We start from the raw sequence: 22,650 nt of genomic DNA, 5'->3' as shown, positions 1-22,650 counted from the left end.
AAGCGTTCCAAAATCATATGGTTGAGATCACACCTTGGATATCTGGGGAGCAGCACAGAGGCATTACACATTCTACAAATGGCAAAGGGAGTGTATCTAGAGGAGGCTTCATTACAGCTAATATGCTAATAATAAATCAAACATTAACCCTGCTAAAATGTCTTTAATGCTAAACTGAATCCAGGAGCATATAGTCTCCATAGGGAAGTGAATTGAGGGTCAATGGAGTTAGACACATTAAAACATACTGCATGGGTACATTCTTTTGTAAAAATGGTCTTCAAGCAAGGATGTCTTTGCGATTTTCCTAGTGCTTTCAAAATGCTTTAATGAGGAAAGGTATATGAGTGAATGGTTGTATTGATCTTGTTGCTTAGGACATACAGCATAAAGATTCTAAACTATATTTGAATACAAGTTTCTAAAAATCAAGTCATTGTGAAAATATATGGTTTTCTGGTTGCATATTCTGTGGTAATCTAAAGTGTGGGGACTTTTACAGGGAAGACTGAGTGAAAAAACAGTATCATGCCCATGTTATTGCTGGGGTGTACATTCTGCTTTACTTCGGGACATGTTATAATTTGACAGGAGATTTCTGTAGTGTCAGTGCTCCAGTCAACATTGCTCCGATTCGTGTGGAGCCTCATCTGGGGTCCAGTCCCAGCGCCACACATGGAGCATATGGTCATAGAATGAGCAGCTCGACAGCAGAGAGAACATTGAAGGGGAATCCTCAGAGTTGAGGGCAGGACCTGCAGTAGGGGTGGTAGATGGCGCTGCAGTGCCTTCTGCGATGTATTGTCCAGAATCATCCTCCAGGGAAGTGTCAAAGCTGGCAGTGGGAGATTCATACTGAATCCTCAAGTGCCCTCCGCTCTCTGTAAGGCTTTCCTTTGGTTCTGCAGCAGGAGGGGAGGAGGGAGCAGGTTTCTCCAGGGAGAGCTGGGACCAGTCGGCTCCATACGCCAGGGAGTTGTGGAGGATATAAGAGGCTACGACAGGACATGCTCCTCCACTGCCCTCTGGATGATGACAGGAAAATAACAATGGTTTCAGGCAAACTCCAACAACTTTTATGGCAGAAACATCTATAGCGCACCTTTGATGCATCATGTCCCTTGTGGGATCCATTTCATTCACAACTTTTTACAGAATTAGGTCGACTGACTGTTCTCTCGTGTTTACTACCATCTAACGGCTCCCATTTTCTTCTGTACTCAAGATGTAGGACTGCAATGCTAAAGTGCTAGGGCAATGACAATCCCATTCAAAGTTACTGCAGATACAACTGTCAGCAAGTCATCAGCTGTTGAGCTTTGTTGAGTTAGTTCAACTTATGGGAATGAAATGGAATTATAAGGGTTATTTGCTCCAGCTGTATTAACCATGTCATATGCAGATAGAAATAAACCTTTTACCATATCATAAGCAGACATAATTGTAAACCTAATGGAAATGTAAAATTCAACAATTTTGTTGAGTTGAACTTTAACTAAATGAATTAATTAGCTAGCAATTTACCTAATGGGGAAACATTCTTAAAATTCAAGCCACAAAGGTTTAAAGTGAACAACTCATTTTTAAAATAAATGTTTTACAATAAATAATGAATGGGAATAGATTAATTAAAACTCCTCAACTAGCATGCTCCATCAAGCTACATCCCACATGGTAACAGCTAGCTAACAAAAACTAGCAGAAGGTTTCAACCAGTTATAAACAGTGCCCTTTGCATTGGGATACAGTCTGCTGGTTAACTTAAATATATTAAAGGTAGTCACTACAGTTATATAATCAAACCTTAACTGAAAACATGAGGTGCTTTGGCTCAGACAGTTCAGTGGTGTGAGCTGCACATGTGAGAGGAGAATGCACTGTGCAAGCAGAGGGTTGTCATTTTACTGAATTTTTATTTAAAGGTATGCTGGCAAATGATCTGTACATATAATAGAGGATGCTGCTTAATGCAGTGCATGGTTACAATTCAATGGGCATACTTTCAACGAAAACATGCCATAAGACAGTTTTATTGTAAAAAAAAATAAAAATAAGGTACAACTTTTAGATTGAAATAGTGCTAAATTCCCAAGTGTCCTTTTTAATTTACCGACCCTTTGTAACTCTAATTGCAACTAATGATTATTTTCACACCCCACAGTTTAGGGGTTGGGATGGTGAACTACAACGTCCCGGCTTTGAATCTGGCCACGGACATTTGTTGCGCCTTTTCCTGTCATCTTGCTACAATCACCACGTCTACTATCAGTATAAAATACCACAAAAAATCATGCAAATTGTAGTGCTAATTATTTTCTCAAATAATCAATAAATCAGGCTGTCTGTAAGATGCCAGGCAGTGAAGAAATGCCCTTTTCAACATGGCAAACCAAACCAAAGATATTCAGTCAAATACCACTAATCCTCATCTCAGGAGCTGAAACCAGAGAATGTTTGGCATCCGATCATCATATTAATTTTCTCTTGATCATTATTGTTTTAGCTCTAGCCATTACATTTTGTGAATCAGGAGACCAAACCCAAGAAAGAAAAAAAAAAAAAGAGAGCGAAAGAGTTCATGTAAACAATCTAAAACAAGTATTTCCATGCCTCTCTCTTCTTCACACTCACCTAGAGCCTGCTGGCAGTGAAGGATATGAAAGTCATTGTGCATGCAGGCTGCCAGCAGTAGGTGCTGATGGGTCGGATGCCACTTCAACCTCCACACTCCACCCCCCATTGGACTCTCACTGAGAGGCTGCCGCATGTTCCTGCCATCCCACAACAAAACCTGCTCATCATAGCTGCAGAAAGAGAAGTACAGAGCACACGGCTTACAGACAGTCCCATGATTCAAACAGTTTAGGACAATCACACCAACGCCGTGAGGAAGCAGCGGTAGCAAACAGTAGTCTCAACTGTACAAAAAGGTCATTCTCACAAGTTAGCACACAGAGTTCATAGGGATATTTACCTGCCTGTAGCCAGGATGTGTTCCCGGTGTGGGTTGCTGTGAATACTGCATACGCCCATTGAGTGCCTTCAAGACAACAGAACAGAAATTGTGATGATTGGACAGTCCAAATGAATGCTGAGGACACCAAAATCAGTACTCACCTTTTACTGGTGAAAATGGGGCAGGAGGGACCAAGCCTGAGATCCCAGCCTTTAAGTTTGCAATCATCACCACCTGGGATGACAAAAACACACATAGGAAATGCATCTACAAGTATACTGAAATAATCAATGCAAAGACATATAGCAGATAAAATTAGCTCCCTCTGTTCCACCGGAAATGCTGACTATGCATTAAAGCCTGCACACAGCAGTATTAGTAGATTACTTTTACTGATTGAAGTAAAGTTGATTTTTCAAATGCAATGTCCTAGTGTACATATGTTAGCCATAATTCTTTAATATGTCTCAAAAATGTTTGTGTATATTCTATGTTCATGAATATCAGCTTAGGGATCATTATCGGATTTGGTAATTCTGAAATATAGATGTTGGTGTCTGCATAAAAAATTCAGTATCAGTCGAGCTCCAGTTGAATACTGTTGTATAAAGTAAAGCGCAAAACTGTGCATTGTGCCACATCGTTCCAAAGGAGCCCCATGCTGCAGCACCAAAGATTTATTTCTAAAATAATAACTCTCCCCAACCTGCTTTTGTTTTCTCCATCAGGTAGCCAGATGACTCTGTTTCAGCTTCTGCAGGAAGCTGCTGCACATGCTAACAGACCATAGTTGGCTACAAGCTGGGAACACTGGTTTGACGTCAGTGACGTAAGAGCACCATGCTCACTCTGAGCCGACAGACAGCAGCAAGTCAGTTTACACGGTGTTTGAACAGTTTAAGACATATATCATGCCCAACATATCATGTAATCATTTTGTCTGGGAGGCTGTAGTTGTTACATTGAACATCAATTAACAAATAAAGTTATATACATAATTACTTCTGCAAAATCATACAATGACATAAGCACTCTGACATTAGGTAAATCTAGGCAGTGTGACGGCCGCATAAAGTAAAAGTTGGGGACCCCAATAAAATCTCTTCTTAGGACTCTCTCTGAAAGGTCAAGGGCAGCCCTGCAAGTATTCATTAAAAATGTGTGTTACCAGAGTAAACCAGCTGTGTGTCCCAGTAGGAGAAGGCTGAGATCCAGGCTTCGAAGTCATGGGCCTTCCACTGTGACAGAGCCGTCAGAGTGCCTTCAGCCAGGGAGAGCACACTGACGCAGCCTGCAGAGTCACTGCACACCACCCGCACGTCACTGCTGCTGACACCAACATGGGACATAAGACCAGTGTTGCTTGTGCTTCAACGGACTGACAAAAAGTAGCCCAATGTGTAATGTTTGTGTGTGTGTGTATGTGTGTGTGTATAATGTGACTGATAATGTAGCACTCATATGGACAGATGTAAGTGTTCTCTTATCACAGAGCTAAGACATAATAGGAAAAAAGTCTCAACTTCATTATAATAAACTGAGCTGGCATTGTGTGTTGCGCTGAGCTACAGATCTCAGAGCCCTCACAACTGGGCCAAAATGTTTTTTACCTGCCTGGTTAAATAAAGAGTAGCCCAGGGCGGCAAACAGCCCAATCCTGCAGCACTGGATTAACATTATTTGATATGGCAAATTGTAACATTAACTATATGGGAAAATACAGCTGCAGGTGCTCTGGACCATGCTGGGTACGTTACCTGTGCATTCTTCCAGTGGACCAGTCTAATGACAGAGCCAGCCGCTCTGCTCCCACCTCCAAACTGCTCAGAGCCTGCAGACTGCGGCCGCCTTCCTACTGGATACATGCATTCATGAGCGCAGACTACCTCTTCACCAGCTGCAGTCACACTAAGTCTTCTGATACATAACTCACTCGTACACTTACTATAACACACTTACACACTTCATCCTGTTTAAACACATTGAAGGGATGATGTGTGGTCAAATGCCATAAGGTACATAATCAAATAAATAGAAGAGGATTTAAAAGAAATCGAAGTTATAGTGCTATTTGGTGTACAAACGTTTTGTCGTATTGTTCCGTGTACACATTCTTTGCTCACAGACAATTCCATATTAACCTCAATTATTCCTGAGTTTGGTTAGAATGATGTTCTCGACTCACAAGAAAATGGCGCATCTGGACTCATCATTGCGGTCGCAAATGCGTCTTTAAACCAAGATATCACAGTATAGGATTCTTCTGATGCCACAGATCTCACCTGACTCTCTGATAGCGTGTACAGCTGAAGCTCTCCGGTGGCAGCTGCCATTCCCAGCACTGCCCCCCCTGACACCGGCACGTGGCACCTGGGAACATGCAAAACAACCAACAAGAAGGAAGCATACAGTGACCTCTATAGCCACACTGGCCAAACCTGAGTTCTTACCATTTTAAATCCAAAATGGCTGGCGTGTCCATGCGCTGTAGCTCAGTGAGAGGAGGGCTCATCGATCCCTCTCGACGGAATTCAAAAAGGTACAAACGACCTGTCCTGCTCGGGGGGGCATCGTCTTCCCCCGTCTACAAGAAGTATGCAAAAGGGACAGTAACTTTGGGATTGCAAATGACCATCACAATTCAGTACAATTTGATCATTTAGAAATATTCAGCTCTTATTCCTACAGTCGTCCACTACACTCACCATACAGGGCTATGGTGAAGAGTACAAACTAAACATGTAACATTTTATTGAATTACAGGGGTGCTTGATGAATCATCAAATTTGCAGTCCACAAGTACTCTGACATTTACACACGTTTTGATGTGGTGGCTCTGTACTCTCTGAAATAAAACTGACTATGAGGTGAAAGTGTTGAGAGCTCAAGTGAAAGTGAACATAGATTTTGGTCCATATTGACATTATGGCATCAAGCAGTTGCCGCAGATTGTCGTCAGGTAATGAAATGAAAAGTCAAAGTTATTTCAAGTTGTAAGTTACATACCATTACCTATGTGACTTATGTATCGTAATCTGTTTATTTCAGTTTTGGTGCCTAATCTTAACCAAACTGCGACCATTCATAATGTTAACCACATCTTAAACAGGCGTTTCATACGGACGCTGAAGGGTTTGTCAAAGTGTATTTAACGCCCTGAGATGAGAATGCGTTGGTAATCCAGCAGCCTCATTCCTGCCAATACAGCACAAAGTAACCACTTCAGCCATGTAGTTCTGGTTTGATTAATTAAATGTGCTCCAGACAGAACTGTGAAAGCAATGTGGTCATGTTTGTCCATAGCACAACCACAAAAGGTTTAATGTTAGGCTATGTATCAGCACAGGAAAACCTGCATGGCAAAAAAATGCCTGTCGCACCTCCAACAGTGCCATCAGGCCAGCTGCAGGGTCATCAGCCGGGAGCCACCCTTCATTGATGTTTCGCTCCATTATTCCCGGAACATCTTGGGATGGTGGAGCAACGGCAGGGACGTCTCCCTGCCGCCCCCTGCAACTGACCATTGCCTACCACACGCATTATCTTTCCTCCTCAACCAAAGCCAGAAACTCCCTTTCTCTGCTTCCTCAGCCAGCTCCTTTATGGTCTTCCTCAGCTTAGCCCCATTGATGCCCATGGACTTTAGGAAGCGTACTTATCCTTCTTCCGTTCGAATGCTGCCTCCATTCCTGCTTCCCATGGGACTGTTTGTTCTGCCATGATCACTGCTTTGTCAGTTGTTGACCACAGGACAATGTCTGGCCGAAGAGAGGTTGTAATGATCTCAGTTGGGAACTTGAGCTGTCTTCCAAGGTCAACCTTCAGCTTCCAATTACTCCCAGGGGTCAGGGCGTTTTTCCTTCTCTAAGTGGTGGCCTTCACTGCTGCTCCTTGCCTGACAGAGTGAATCAGATGGTGTTGCGTAAGAGGGTTATCGTGGTTGGCCTCCAGTCTGCTTACCTCCAGAATCTCTGCCAGTTTCCTGAGGACTTGGTTGTGACGCCATCCATATCAACCCTGGGCCAGCGCTGTCTTACAACTAGACAGGATGTGCTGCAGGCTTGGGTTGGGTTTATTGCAGAGCTGACATCTTTCCTCTGAGCCATACCACGTATACAGATTATCTGGGCTTGGCAGGGTGTCATATGTGGCCCTAATGAGGAAGCTCAACCTAGCTTGCAGCATCCTCCACATATCCGCCCAACTTATGACCCGGTCGGTTACGCATTCCCAGGTTGTCCAGCTCCCTTGCTGCCGTTGCCCAACAGCTCTGATCCTGTATTGCTCCTCCTCCACTCTGACTACCTCAGAGATTACCAGGTCTTTCCTCTCCTTCTTGGTGGCTGAGGACCACATCTTAGTGGGTGCTCCCCACCCAAGGCCAGATCTCCCTGCCTGTGTCCTACCAACAATCTCCACCTTTCTATGTCATAGACCGGAAACAGCACTCATATTTTTCAGATAAACTACTGATGAGAACATGACAGATAAGTGTTGGTTGAGTATGAGATTCTGCCCATGGGACAGCATAGTGGTGTTGTGTCTAGGTCTGGTCCCCTGTCAATACGTGCTTCCCCGTACCTTACCCCAGTGGTTCAGACTTTTTCTGTCATGCCCCCCTTTAGAAGCCGACAAAAGTGGATTTCATTTTTATCAATGATTAACAACAGGGGCAACTGAAATAAAATACATTTAGGTTAGCTAACTAGCCTTGCATGCATCACTGTCCTTTTTTGGTTTATCCCATCACATAAATCCTATTCATGCAACTTTAGGTCTGCTCAACATTCCTGTCCTCTCTGCAGTGGTACTATTCCACCCCACGGGGGCTCAACCCCCAGTATGAGAACCACTGCCTTAACCTGAACCCAATCCTGACCCTTAGGGGCACAACTGTGGAAAAAAACTATTATTATAATGTGGGGGAAACACTATCTGACGAGTAACAGACATCTATACAATACGGGGAACTGTTGGTATGTAATCTCACCCCTTTCTGCAGCTGATATGTCCCGCAGGCCAGGATGTCGTGGCTCGATGGAACGGGACACCATTCGACCGTGTCTGCACTCAGCTCCGTGTCAAACACCTGTAGGTTGCGGGTCCTCGACTTCCACGCCATGACCACGGTCTGCTCTGCATAACGTTACTGTGTCTGTGCAATAGCTAAACAACAAAATGATATCTCGTTACATATCAAAGTAAAATCACACTTAAGCAATCATATCTAACTTAGCCAACTTTCATTAGGCTATCTGAGGTTAACGTGAACTAAAATATCCTGTGGTAGTTAGCTAGACAGCTACATACATTTATCACACTTCACGCAGTCTCACGCAGCGCAAACTGTCAACAAACAGACAGACACTTGTGACAGTGAACAGATATCCAACAGGTGAATTAAATGTCCAAAGTCAAATGAACTTTAATACTGAATATGCACAGAACAAACCATTATCAACAAAACTCACACGTGAGCCTGCCCCGACACGACGACTCTATGCGTCGTTACGTCACCGCTGGCCGTAAGGGTGCATTCAGGCACCACATCAAAACAACAGAAAAGAGTGGGCTGAGTATAACAACCCCAAAATCCACAACTTTATTTCTTTACATTTCACCTGCATCGACTTAAGGGCCATTCCAGAATTGGAGGACAATTTAGGCATCAACACTTTTTAGAAATGAACCCTTTATTTTATCATTTTCTGTTATGTATATATATAAAAAAACAGGTTATACACCATAAAATAAATTGATTCGTCCAGCTCAGGCATCAAATGTGCACTTTTTATTAGATGTTTTATTTGTTGTGTGCTATGCTTGGCGCACCCCTGTTAGGAATACTCAGGAACCTCAAAAAGTATGTTTTAAAATATTTGTTTAATAAATACAATTAAGTAAAGAAATTCACACTGAATACTCATTTACATTACCCAACTTTTAAATAGTTACAAGTTTTGTTTTACTAATTTCAGTATTTATTTTCAAATATTTGCTTAAATACGTTATGCAATTAATTATTCAAGAAATTCAAAGGACAATAGGTTAAACCCTTGTGAGCTGAGAAAAATCATTTAAGATTATTTTAATAAAAATTATATTGGTTGCACAAAGTAACAGGGTTGAATGGATTCATTACTTTTGATTGTAGAACATGACATAAATGTGACAAATGTGTTATTTATATAAGATTTTATCTATCTTTTCAGTGAAGGATCAACAGGATGAATAGGACCGCAAACTGGATCTGATCAAATATTCGATGTACAAACATAGAAGAATCATATTAAAGTAGGCAGACAACCTGGCATTAAAATGAATGTGTTATCAAAAACACTCACAAACTGATCAATATTTTACAAAACTGATTTGTTCAGATGTTGTTCACTATGGCATATCTCTCTTGCGATGGCCACGTGGCTTAATGATCCCATCCAGGTAGTTGATGCAACCTTAACCTGCTAAGGTTACCTGGTGGCAATAACAGAAAATATTGTCAATTTATTCTTGAAAACATGGTAATACATTTAAAACATGTAGATTATGCAAAATTATACATATATTTAATTTTATTATAGATGATAGACTGTCCCTTCTGAGTGAATTTAAGGCGATGCAAACCTGTTACTGTAGTGTAACAGGGTTGCATGCATGTTTTGGGACACAACTTCTGTGTATAAATACTATTGTTTAATATATATTGATGATTTCAAATTATAAGAACATATATCAAGAAATTGATTTTAAAAAAAATTAAATATATAAATTATATTTTGGAGACCCTTTTTCTACAACTATGTTTACATTTCGTCTCAGGACAAGTATGATTCACACAACAAGTGCATGTTTTAGTATTTTGCACATGGATTATTTGAAATTGAATGGGTGGGATTATTACCAAGCATACTTGGTGTAAGCAGTCCTCAGGAGTCTATTTACTTACTCTATTTACTTTACTTTAGTGTTTGGTACTCTCTAGTGGTCAAAGCAAGAAACTACAACTGCTAGTTCTCCACTGGCAAACATACAATACAGAAAAGGCAAAGTTGTATCCCAGTACCACAGATATGTCTGTATTATTGCCAAATAATTTTAGTTACTCACTCTGATAAACACACAATGAACACTAAGTTAGTGCGTCAAGTCAAACACAAATACTGTCAGACGAAACAGCCCGCTTCCGGTTACTAGATTAAAAATAAAACGTTCAAAATGGACAAAAAAAATACTTTGCCCAAGCCTGAGTGAAGTCCCTGCTCTGCTAATCACTAACATGTTGTTATATTATAAAAACTAGCCGATGTTAAAGTGAGTTTAATGCTTTAATTTTAAATATTTTGATAACGTCACATGTTTGACGTAACGAGGCCTCGTCCATAGTGGTCACGTGATTTTTGGCGTTTGGCCATAACGTCTTGCAGCTGTTGTCGAGTAGTCTGCTTCGAGTGTAACATCACTAGCTGGCAGATACAAACGTAATGGATTTCAACGTGAAGAAGTTAGCCTCCGGCGCGGGATTGTTTTTTACACGAGCTGTCCAGGTAATGAAATAAGCTTGCAAAAGCAGGTTCAAAGGACTAACGTTATGCTCTGGGTGACGCTTCCTCTCATTTTGACAGCCAGCTGTTATTTACGTTACTGCCTAACGTTACGGTAACGTTACCGTATCTGACTTGTCAGTATAACGTTATTGCACTGCCCAGCTAACGTAACGCTGCTTATTTGCACAGGAAGCAGATACAATTACTTGATATTCAGCTGCGTCTTGGTAATAATTTAGGCCTAACTTACATTGTAATTAGACATAGTGCTGTCCAAATGCTAGTAATGGCAGTGTTGTTAGCCACTAGGATAACGTTATGTTACGTACGTTACGTTAATGTAGCGTTATCGTTTTGGGCCAGCTAGCTAGCATACCAGTAGCTAATACAATAGTTATTAAAAACTTAATCAAAAGAGCGTAGCAGTTTGTAATAGATGTATCAACTTGTGTTCATTTGGACATGTTTGAGGGTGACAGGGGAGAGAGGACAGAATGATTGACATGTGAGCAAGTGAATGGGAGCCTTCATGGAGTTCTGACAAAACGTTGGTTAAACCCAGGCGAGGTAGAAACGGCTGTGCTTCTTCACTGAACTGTCCACCTGTGAGAGTTTGTGTGGTGTGTGTGCTCTGCCTCAGTTCACAGAGGAGAAGTTGGGCCAGGCGGAGAAGACTGAGTTGGACGCTCACTTTGAGAACCTGATGAGCCGCGCAGACTGCACCAAACACTGGACAGAGAAAATCTACCGACAGACTGAGGTCCTGCTGCAGCCCAACCCAAGTATGACATCAATATAGCAACCCTACCATTAGAGCTGGAAACAGTATTCTTTAGTACATATTATCAAGCAGAACTACTGCTAGGTAATTGTTTTCATAATTATAAGTTAGATGACAGATGTTAAAAGCAACATAAGGGAATTGTTAGCTCATATATACAACCTACTGTAAATGGAGGGTAATGATTTTATTATAAAGAGATACATTATCAGATATTGTCAAACATTGGCACACTGATGGGAAAATGAAACAACATTTAGACCATGGTTATGGCTCACCCCAAAAGTCAGGAGCATTTGTATTTGTATGTGAGACATAGCTTTGTGATAGTTCAGGAGCTAATGTTGGAGTTTGTAGCACATTTATTTATTTCAGACTACCCAATGAATGTTTCATTTCTTTTTGCCGTCAGTGTAATTAATTAAGCTGTACAGTTAGACAATACTATAGTATCTGATCTAGACATTGCAATACCTTTTTATAAAATTGATTAAAGGACCACACTGGTGGCACAGCATGTTACTACAAATGAGGTATGATGAGCATAACCTGTGCAGCAAAGTGGTCCTGCTAAAAAAAAAAAAGCCTGCCAGTTCAGTTACATTTTTACTACATGACCTGAAGGCAGATAAGGCATCATGTCCCACTTGACTAACATGCACAGTTCTTCTTATAGGATTACTAGTATTGTGGATGAATACAGAGCACTGAGCTGCTGTAAACAGCTGCCCTTCTCTATCCTACCTATCTCTGCAGGACAGGTATAGAGGAGTATTGGCCTCTCTTATCTTCAGCACATTTGATAAGTTTGAGGTTTGCCCAAACTGTAAAATGTTTCATTTGAGATGAAGTCTACTTTTTGTAGCATTTGCTAACATCACTGGCTTTGTCAGCAGAGATTATATGTGCTTGGTGGAGTTTTCTTGTAATCAAACAAAAGTTATGTTTTTCAATATTTAAAAGTATGCATTGTTTAGTCCGTCATTACTATTTACCAGTCTTTCTCCACTGCCTTTATTGGTGCATTGCTGCGCTTCTCTGCGCACTACTGCCACCAACTGTACATCAGCAGAATAGCATGAAAGTTGTAGCAGGAATATGCCTCACGTCAAGTGCGTGTGTGTTTGCATGCACACAGTGCTAACAAAACAGGGACTTAAAGAGGTGGTATTATGCTTTTTAGCCTTTTCCCTCTCCTTTATTGAGTTATATATCTTTTTTGTGCATGTAATAGGTTTGCAAAGTGAAAAACCCCCAAGTCCACCCCAAAGGGAGTTCCCATCTCCACAGAAAACACTGCTCTGAACTGCCTGAAAACAGCTCGTTTGTAGTCCAGTCGTTTCCCTTTGATCCCTGTGACGACACAGCAAAATGCGCGTCATAACGCTCGCCAAGCGGCTAGTCCAACACACCCTCAAAAACACCAGTGAAAAAACACTGAGCTGCAGCACACAGTGACAAGACATCCGCCTGCTAGCTACACTTGCTACCCTCCAGGCAGTCAGCGGACATAAAGTTGTTATTGTGATGTAGAGACAGAGCTCAGTTAAACTTTATGGATGAAAGATACTTTTGTTACAGATTAATAACTCACCACTCTGAAACTCTTGCTCCAGCCTATGCTGCGAAGCCGGTAAGGGGATATACAGCTGAACCAAAGCCGTGTTTACCGGCTTCTCACGACCTGCCCTACTCTGCTTCTGATTGGCTAGTAGTCCTTAACTAGGAACTGCGCATGTGCAGCTCCCAACAAAGATCATGTAGATGCAAGGCGCCTCACTCCATAAAACGAAGCCTTCAACACAGGGTGAAAAGAGGAGCTGCAGCAATGTGCAGTATGACAAAAATATGGTGTTTTTTGAAAATGAAACCATGTAAACCTGTTCTGGTACAACCCCTAAATAAGATTTTGAACCTGAAAATGAGCATAATATGACCTCTTTAACTGTAAAAGCATTGCTCCATAGCACTAGTCGTCAAAAACTCCAAGGGTACTTTTAAAATGGGGCCAGCTTGCAAGTTCTACTTTGACAAAAAGGATAAAGCTAAATGAAATTTGTAGTTAAAAAGCTGAAACATGCAAAACCACTGGTATGGTCCTTACAGTAATACAAAAAGACTGATGCTAATAATATTTCTTTCTGAATAGGCACTGTAACTCACATGGCCTTCTACCAGATGTTAAGCAGTGCAGTTGTGAAAAACTGTGCAAGAAGGTTGTATCAGCATATTTGCAATGACACTTCAGTCCAGAGGTCAAAGACACTGTACATACCATAGCTTAGTAACATTATTTTTAGGTTTATAGTGATATGGAATTATAACATGGAGATTAGGGAGCTCTAACGTATGACTTTTTGATTCTCCATGCTACAGTTGATCACACTGGTGAGTATTCTGCCTCCCTACTAGTGCCCTGCTGTGAAAACCTTTCATGCCATTGAACTATCAGTACAGTGAAGTAGCTGATGAACATTAAAATGACCAAATCCGTACATGATTGGTTGGGATTGAAATCAAAGTTGGCAGCAAAATACATTTTTAATGCACAACGACTCAAAGCATCAGGTTGACTTCAGTGCTGACCATGACCAGCAGGACATCACTAAGGATGAGTCGTATTTTGGCACACAGCTGATTATGAGTCAGCACAGTATGTGTGTATATGGGTGAATGGTTAGGCTGTGCTACATGAGAATCCCTGAGGGTTTCTGTGAGAGCCGAAGTCCTGCCCCTTTTTCATTTTAGTCTGTGTTTCACTGGGCTCCGCCGGACAAAGTGTTTTTTTTCCTCATCCGTCTTTCTCTGAAGCTGAAACATGATATTGGGGTGTTCTGTCCATATTCTAAGAAAAAAGAAAAGACCGTCTACTACTATTCATGCTTGTCTCATTAGAGTGCTTGTTAGCATTTGTTAGTGTTACATTCAGGCTTAATTGAGTCTGAACAGGATATGTATGCAGTGTAGAGACTCCTCACTCTTCCCCGCTCCCAAGGTGATTAGTTTAGATCAAAGTTCACATTTGCACAGTTATTATTATTAGCAAAATGAGCCTTAGGGTGAGTATTGCCAAATTATAATTTCAAATACGGTATATAAAGTTGGGGGACTTGTAACAGGCAGATTATTTTAAAAAGCGGTCCAAAATCAATCAGCATTGGTACAAACATCCTGCCTCTTTGTCCCTGGTATGTGTCGAGCTCCAAAAACACTGCATCCTACATTTCCCATTGTACAACAGTTTTCACATTTTGTGCAGTACTCTACGTGACTAGTAAATTGAAGCATGTGGAAGTTTAGCAGAACACACTGGGATATACATATGGCTCAGTCGAGTTTAGACACTTTGTTCGTTTCATTAAATTACCACATAATGAACAAATGGGTTGGATGAACCGTAGAGCATTACATTTACAATCAAATAAGTGTAAAAAAAAAAAAAAAGAGAGAGAGAGAGAGACACACATTCAAGAGCTGCAAGGAGTTATGCAGTTAATAAATCAATAAAATTGAGTTAACATAAAAGAGACCAAATGTGATCCTGTCTGATCAGCGTTTTACAGGAGGTGATGTATTTCTCAAATGATTTAGAAGTCTCATTAAGACGAATGCATTTTAAAAAATACAAATACTTTATATAACCACATGTGGAGGTTTTGCCATAACTGCATAGTGTTAGTACATTAATTCTAATCTTCTGACTATGCCTGCCTGTAAGTAGATCTCAAACAATATCTCTCAAACTAGTTTGCAGTACATAATGTTGTGGAATAACTCAACGGTCTTCACTCAAATGTGCCACAAACCCTCACGAACATTCTAGTACTTTACTGTCTTTGTTAAAATGTCCTTTTTGAAAATACAATAGTTTAGCTTAGAATATGGACAGAAGCCCACACATATGATAATATTTCACTTTTGCGGAAAGAATGACTATAAGGGATTACATGTAGCAGTTAAAGCAAATGGAACAGAAGAAGATAATCTAGAAATAGAACAGGATTTGAGATTGTTTTTACTTTTGGGAATTTGCCTCCTCATGTTTTACCATTTTTACATAGTTCTTACTCATCTCATCATCTCCTACTAGTTGATAGCAACCTGTAAAAGTGTGTAGTTATGCCTGTGTTTGTGGAGTATGTAAACCATATTTAAAGAAATAGTTTGGGCTCTTGAAGTGGGACTGTATGAGGTACTTAATCACAGTCAGTGTATTACCTGCAGTAGATAGCAGTCAGTGCATCCTCAGTTTGGAGAACCAGAGAGTTGTACCATCATGGAAGCTAAGCAATGTACTGCAGTAAATGTGGTCAGCAGCAAAATGCATTTTAGCCAACTAAATGAAGGCCCATTGAAGTTCAATTTCAAGTGTACTATATTTAGAATATTTTCAGTGCTGTACCTCGCGGCCAGACAGCCATTTCCTCTGGAACTACATTTTCTCAGGCGTAGAACTTCCATAGAGGTTTTGATTTCACTCTGTAACATTTTTGAGGCTGTAGTGTGTGGTGGTGTTTATTTACTGATTGCATTACAGGCAATAGACAAAATAACTAAAACTTTTATGATATGTGTTTCTGAAAAGGACATCAACAAAAATAACATCGGCCGATACTAAAATGTCAAAATCTGTATTAGTCTTAAAAGTCCATCATTGTTTGGGCTCTAATGTAAAATTGCAATGAGTCACAGTAAAAGTTTCCCTTTCACGCCGTTACAGACCGTGCATATTTTAAGCACAATTGAATTAAAGCAAAACTAGATCTGTTATAATAAATCTTTTAGGAATATACTAAGCATACTGCCGGACACATCATGGATTGGGTTATATTGCACAAAGAGCATGAGAATTTTGTTTTTGAACCTGGGCCCCGTTTCAGAAAGCAGGCTTAACAAACTCTGAACTTATCCCTGAGCTCTGAGTTGTCTGAGCCTGAGATGTAAAACTCAGAGTTTATGGTTCCAGAACAGCTGATCAGAATTAGTTCTATAAACTCTGACTATGTTGAACCTGATGGAAGCGCGTGCATGCATTTTTAATTGGGTGGAGCTATAAATTTTAATGCTTGCCAATGTGGAACATGATAGGCTATTTATGTTCAAACTGTAAAGTTTTAGATGTCTATTTTACATTAATAAAATCTTGTTGATTTTGTATTTAATGAAATGCTGCCAAAACACATTAAGACTGCAGCTTATAATAAAAAAAATCACTTTTAAATTATATTAATACGGTTCAGCTGCACCACAGTCATCCTCACTAAGAAATATTCACATCACATCCAGTTGATAACTTCGGTAGGAATGTTCCAATCAGTGCGACTACACTATGATTACTGATCATTGATCAGTTTTAGTTTAAACGGTGATTACTGAAGTAATGTAGCTCACGGTACGTGTTTCAGTGCTACTGTTGCCAACCTGACAGCTGCCTTGTGTCCACAGAATCATAGTGTTATAAAGAAGGACTGTGGCCTATAGCTTTTATTCTGTGCTGAGGATAAATCCACCATGTCCGGAGATAACATACACTGATGACAGAGTGATCATAAAAGCATGTTCAAGATCATGTTTGGGTAAAAAACTAATAGCCTATCTAACCAGGATTTCGATGTTTCTAAGGACGTAAATGTGTTCCGATATGTGCTTTGATATCCACCGTATGAATGAGGAAATTAAACGGTTTGTCAGACAGCCGCATCAGGCTCCGGAGGAGGGGAGGAGTCAAGAGAGAAACTGACCGTTGTCTAACTTATCCTGTCACAGCATCAGTTGCCGGAGTTACTGTTATAGGGTTTATCTGATCTCAGTCTCTGAAACAGAAAACCCAGAGTTTCCCTCATCTCGGGCTTAACATACTCAGAATTTTCACTAATCTAGCTTTCTGAAACAGGGCCATGATCATTTTCAGTGGGTACTTGTTTGCCATGACATGTAAGGAAAGACCTTTTCATCAGGTAATCCAGAGAAGAATACACAGGGTGAGCAGGGGTGGAAAGTAAATACATACAATTTAAAAGTATGATACTCTTTTGCTTCTTCTCTTTTCTCTCTGCTAAGTTTCATCATAAACTACTCAACAACAGTCTAGAAATGTATAGTTACACCAGTAGTTAGTTACATAGCAGTTACAGCAGTAACAACAGTAAAATGCTGCTTACAGGTAAACATATCAATAACACCACAAAAAAGGTAATTCTGCACAATGAACACCTGTACTTAAGTGCGTTGTGGTCTTGAAAAGGTGTATTTTTACATTGTTGTATAGATACTTCAACTTAATCCATTGATGTTTGACCACAAGGGGGCTGAAAAACATCAGCAAACAATTCCCTATTTTACATTCACCAGGAGTAACACCTGGTGCATAAGTCCAAGATTCACCCTCCTTTTACCTATGTTTTTATCTCCATTTATTGAGAAAAATAACTAGATGTGTATTTTATTAGAGGCTCTACTATGTTATATTCACCAGCCGCCCTATAATTGTGTCTGTCTGCTGTGCTGAGCAGTTAGTGTTCACTATGTTTATCAGAGTTTATATGCTGTGTACGAGTTGATGAGTGACTCAGACTAAACTATACATGTGAAATTATTATCATTAAATTAAAACAATGAGCTAAAAGAAGCGAAAAGTTTGATAGAACAGAGTTGAGTTTGAACTGACCACTGAGGGGTAGTGAATGAAACGTACATTCTTATTTTTGGGTATAGCTTTAATTTAATCAGCATGAGAAGTAAGTGTGCTTCTTTGTTTCCCCGCTGGGCCATAAATGAACTCTTTTTGGCTTTCTCTGCAGGTGCCAGAATTGAGGAGTTTCTCTATGAAAAGTTGGATAGGAAGGCACCTTCCAGAATTACCAATGGAGAGCTGCTTGGTCAGTATATGCAGGATGCAGCTAAGGAATTCGGTCCGGGAACTCCATATGGTGAGTATGCAGCCACGTAAAAAAAAAGTTTCAAGGGGTTCAAAATTTAATGGATCAGGAAAAACATGTTAACACAAGGTGTAAATGCATGCAGAACGCATTGCAGTTGGAATGCTATCGGATTAGCCTGGCACCCTACATAACAATTTGAAAGGTCACCTAACCTAGGGCCCTATGAATTCCACGGACGGGAATCACGCAATTTAAGGATAAAAATGGAATCAACTGTAAAATGCGGAATATCGTGAAATCTGCCAAAATGTGGATGCTATTTATAAAATTGGGACTTTGCCTAGCTTATAGGCGCACTTTTCATAGCACTTAAGCCAAATGAACAGAAAAATCTCTGCTGCTATGTTTTAGTGTCAATTACGGGCATTGCTTCTTTCCTCTGCTCTCTGTATTTCACAGAGGGCTGGGCTCATTGCACACACATACACCGTCATATTGAAGTGGGCGTGTTAGCAAGAGCTCATCACTAATAACTTAATGTAGGACATTCACATGTACTGCAACAATCAATTAATTGTGAATTTCCCCCTATTAAATAGTATTATAGTATTTTAATATGCTGCTGTTGCAATACATGTATTGTCCATGTATGTATGTTCACATACATTTGAATATTTCTATATACATATTTGCATGATACATCAAATGTATTGATATTGATTACATTTTAAATATGTTCTTATTGAATTGTTTAAATTTGATTCATCCACTACGTGATTACACACTCTTTCTGATGACAAAATGTGCTTAAATTGTAAAACACAGAGTTCAGAAAAATCTCAACAGAAAACACGATTTGGGAAAAATTAAAATGGATTTCATTGGGCCCTACCTAACCTAACGCCTCCTCCTGTAGTCTGAAGCGGCCCATCAAAAAGCTGATGTAGCTTTTGTTGAAATATTTTACCATGCTCTTTTCTTTTTGATTTTCCCAGCTAGATAACTTGTTTACTCTTTTGTTTCTGGTTCTTGTTTTTCTAATATTTTGTCCCCCCCCCCCATTTTAATCAGTGATCATAGACTAAATATACAGTAAATATTAACACCTGTCATCATAACATATTTCAACAAACTACAGCCTTCAAAATGACCACGCAGCAACAGTTTCAACAAACAAACCTTCATGAAGGTAAAATGTATAGCGGTCGTATCTATTAGTTTTAGCGAGGTCTACCTAATGAACTACAATGACATAGACAAGTTTAGACATATTTCCCCTAAATTCAGCTGGACAGTCGTTTCATAAAACAATATGGGGTATGTGCAGTTTATATTGAGGAAAAATATACTGGTGTCTGAATCCAATGTGGAGAACTAGCTTTATTCTGTATATGCGTGAAAATTGTTGTCTACATTGGTAATGAAAATCCCTTTGCGTTATTTGATTGCTCTCTCCCTTTTCTCTCATTTTCACCCACAGGCGAATACAGATATATGTCAGGCCAATAAATCAGCTCCCACCCTGTCTGTGGTAAAACTAAAGATCAATAGTCTTAACGAGCTCAAATGCACTCCTCGTGATGCTGCTGCAGCAGTATTCAGGGCATCTGTACAGATGTACTTGGTAAAATCCATTGCTCAGTGGCCTGGTCCAGAATCAGATTTATGTAAGAGTTTGGCAACCCTGGTGGTAGCTTATCGTCTTTGCTGCGTCCCCTACAGGGGTTCTTTGGATTTTCGAGTTCTAAAACATCCCAGAATATGTCTATCAGTGTCACTGTCTGTTTAGTCTGTTTTCATTTAATGCTGAAACTGCTCTTTTCCCGTAAACAAGATTTTTCATCTTAAGCTGTGGAAGTAAATTGTTTGGTTCATGTTAAATATTTACAGACATTTTATCAGAGATGAAACTGCTTTCTCCCCATAATTTTAGAGAGTCCTCACCAGGGTCTGAAATTCACTGCCTGCCATTGTGGCAGGGATGTCTTTTTTTCTTTGTCTGCCACTTTTAAAATACACTAAATGAAGGACTAACATTCAACTAATTTAAGCATAATTTAATCCAAATAAGTTGTCAGTCAATGGTCAGTAAATTTACACAAAATCCTTACAGGCATGTTTGCATGCACAAAGGACCCATATCTTTAAATACAAAACAATCACTCCACCTTACTTAACAATCATTAACAACCAGGTATTTCAATTGAAGAGGCACAGTCAATATATTATTATTACTGGATATATCATCGATGATAAGAAGGAAGCAGATTAGAAAGGGATAGAGTTAAATGAAATAATATCAGATAGGATCAGCAGGTACCGATGACAACATGTCATGAACAGATGACAACAAACATGAAGTTTACCACTGTCTATTATACAGTCAATGCTCAATACAAACCCCACTGTTAAACCACCAATGAATGTGTCCTTATCTCAGATCAAATCTCCACAAGAGTCTGTATCTCAGCAAAAAACAACCTCTGGATCCTACCATACAAAAACAATTTACCTGCATTTGGCAGGTACTAATTTTAGACCCTGGTCCTAACTGCCACCAAATTGGAGTTTAATGCACAAAGGATGAGTTCACCTAAATTACGTTAGATCATTTTGGTATCATTTCCTCATGTCCTTAGATATCCATCTTGCAGATTTCTGCCACACCCCACTACCATGAAGATGTGTGGAATTTTGTTTGTGTTTGAAACGTCTCTTACCAAAAACAGTGTCTGGAGTAGTCTAGAGATGTCCATGGACTTCACTGTAAACAGTTTTCATTGGAACTGCTGACACATTGACACATTCAAAGTAGCAGTCCCTATGAAATCTATCCATGGTGTGTTTATGGGTAGAGGTCGGCCTTTGACATGTGAAAACTAAATTGTGTCATTATCTGTTAAAAAACTATAAATATAGGAACATTTAAAAAAAAAAAAAAAAAAAAAAGTTCTCTGACTATTGTAATTAAAAAACATTCCTCTGAAGCTCAATTCTGAGGTTTTTCGGTAAATAGTTTTCTAATAAATATAGCAACTTCTGATCAACCATACCAATTTCACGCTTAAACTTCTGCCCTGCCTATTCCGAGTACAGCTATAGATACAGATAATTTAATTTATAATAATATTTATAATTTAAACAGATACAGATAGTGCAGTACTCACTCATCCCTAGTGAATACACACTTTTGTGTTAATGGCCAGTGCAAATCATTAATACTAAATGAAATAAACATCACTAGATGGCATAAATCTATTATAATGAAATTCAGTAATCTTTCATATAGATGAAAAATAATTGAAAGAACTTTAATGGTCCCATTGTTCCACAAAAAAAAACAAATACCGAAAAAAGACTCAACACCATTCACATATCCTTTCTTAAACCTCCTCGTGAATTGTCACTTCTGAAAAGTTCAGACAAACATGATTTGTCTGTATTTTGTGTTGTTTTTGCAAAGCTGCAGAACAGACAGACAGTTCAAAGCATATTTCTCTTCAGGGACAATAAAAGTATATCTTATGTTGAGAAACATGCCACCTACTGTAAAAAGGCCTTCTCAAATCTCTGTTTATAAAACTCTGTTTGTGATGAGTGAGTAGTGGGATAATAGACTGTATCTAAGAAATGGACGTAGTCATCGTGACGTCACCCGTTGGTTTGTGGACTGTGGTTTTGAAGCCTCCAGTTTGGCCGTTAGGCCATGTTGAGTTTTTGCAACCAGCGGCACCGGATGTGACCATATTTGGATGAGACGGTGGAGCTAACGGCCATGTGCGGAGCTAGCTAGCTTGCTTAGCTAGGTGCATCTGTAATTCATGTTAACTGTCATTTTAACAGGGCTGACAATTTTGTCTAGCGAACAACAGGCTTAAAACTAAATGTACTCACCAGAGAAAGTGAAGAGCCAACTCTTAAGCTTTTCCAACAGTGCTGGTTAAATTTGCACAGTGAGTCACTCTAGCCTGATTGACAGGTCGCCATGGTAACAATTTGTCAATCCTAGATAATCCCGCCCTGGAGCATACTCTGCTTTATGGTCTATTTTCCCCTAAACAGGACCAAAATTTACTAAATGAAAATCATGTTGTATTGAAGAAGACATTCAACTAGTGATTGAGACCATAAACTCATTGGGAAAGTGTTTGCTGAGGTAATTATTCAGCTGAGAAGTAGGGTCATTTTACCATTTTTTATAATGGAGCTAGTCTTCTTTTTGCAACCAGAAGAGTCGCCCCCTGCTGGCTGTTCAATAGAATGCAGATTTAAGGGACTTCTGCGTTGGATTCATGTCTCAGACCAGAAGCTTCCCACTTGAGTGGGATAAATGTCATTGTAAGTAGAACTGAATTTATATAGCACCTTTTGTTACAAAGAAATTCTCCTACCTCGATCCCTCTGTTTGCTCAGAGATTTTGCACGGGGGACAGAAGCTCATACACATACACCCACATATAAATACAACACACAAACGACCACTGAAAG

At 39.7% G+C, this 22,650-nt stretch overlaps 2 protein-coding genes across 6 annotated transcripts in view; one reads left to right on the top strand and one right to left on the bottom strand.

Moving 5' to 3' along the window:
- Positions 1-311: 311 nt before the first annotated feature.
- dph7 (diphthamide biosynthesis 7) lies at positions 312-22,075 on the bottom strand. 3 transcript variants are annotated; one of them, XM_046035224.1, is made up of 10 exons: positions 22,057-22,075; positions 7,947-8,122; positions 5,407-5,540; positions 5,239-5,326; positions 4,714-4,808; positions 4,125-4,282; positions 3,118-3,190; positions 2,975-3,040; positions 2,632-2,804; positions 312-1,025 (listed from the first exon to the last, which is right to left on the bottom strand). In XM_046035224.1, the coding sequence occupies exons 2-10, from the start codon at positions 8,076-8,078 to the stop codon at positions 619-621; spliced, it is 1,326 nt and encodes a 441-aa protein (XP_045891180.1). In that variant the 5' UTR covers positions 8,079-8,122; positions 22,057-22,075; the 3' UTR covers positions 312-618. The 3 variants fall into 3 exon arrangements, with proteins under 3 accessions (XP_045891180.1, XP_045891179.1, XP_045891178.1); XM_046035223.1 differs by lacking the exon at positions 22,057-22,075 and adding an exon at positions 8,428-8,508; XM_046035222.1 differs by lacking the exon at positions 22,057-22,075 and adding an exon at positions 8,267-8,402.
- The window catches only part of sh3glb2a (SH3-domain GRB2-like endophilin B2a), a 32,561-nt gene continuing 20,255 nt past the window's right edge, over positions 10,345-22,650 (top strand). Inside the window, exons 1-3 of one of the 3 annotated variants that reach the window (XM_046035225.1) lie at positions 10,345-10,500; positions 11,141-11,282; positions 18,082-18,210. In XM_046035225.1, coding sequence (XP_045891181.1) covers positions 10,438-10,500; positions 11,141-11,282; positions 18,082-18,210 — 334 coding nt within the window. In that variant the 5' untranslated portion in view covers positions 10,345-10,437. Of the gene's footprint in view, positions 10,501-10,616; positions 10,728-11,140; positions 11,283-18,081; positions 18,211-22,650 lie in introns of those variants that run through there. The other 2 variants (XM_046035227.1, XM_046035228.1) reach the window with 2 other exon arrangements.

The sequence above is a fragment of the Micropterus dolomieu genome, linkage group LG21 (assembly GCF_021292245.1).
Source record: "Micropterus dolomieu isolate WLL.071019.BEF.003 ecotype Adirondacks linkage group LG21, ASM2129224v1, whole genome shotgun sequence".
In the NCBI taxonomy this organism is placed as follows: Eukaryota; Metazoa; Chordata; class Actinopteri; order Centrarchiformes; family Centrarchidae; genus Micropterus; species Micropterus dolomieu.
Note: the sequence above shows the minus strand (reverse complement) of the source record. Positions and strands in the feature narration are given on the sequence as shown.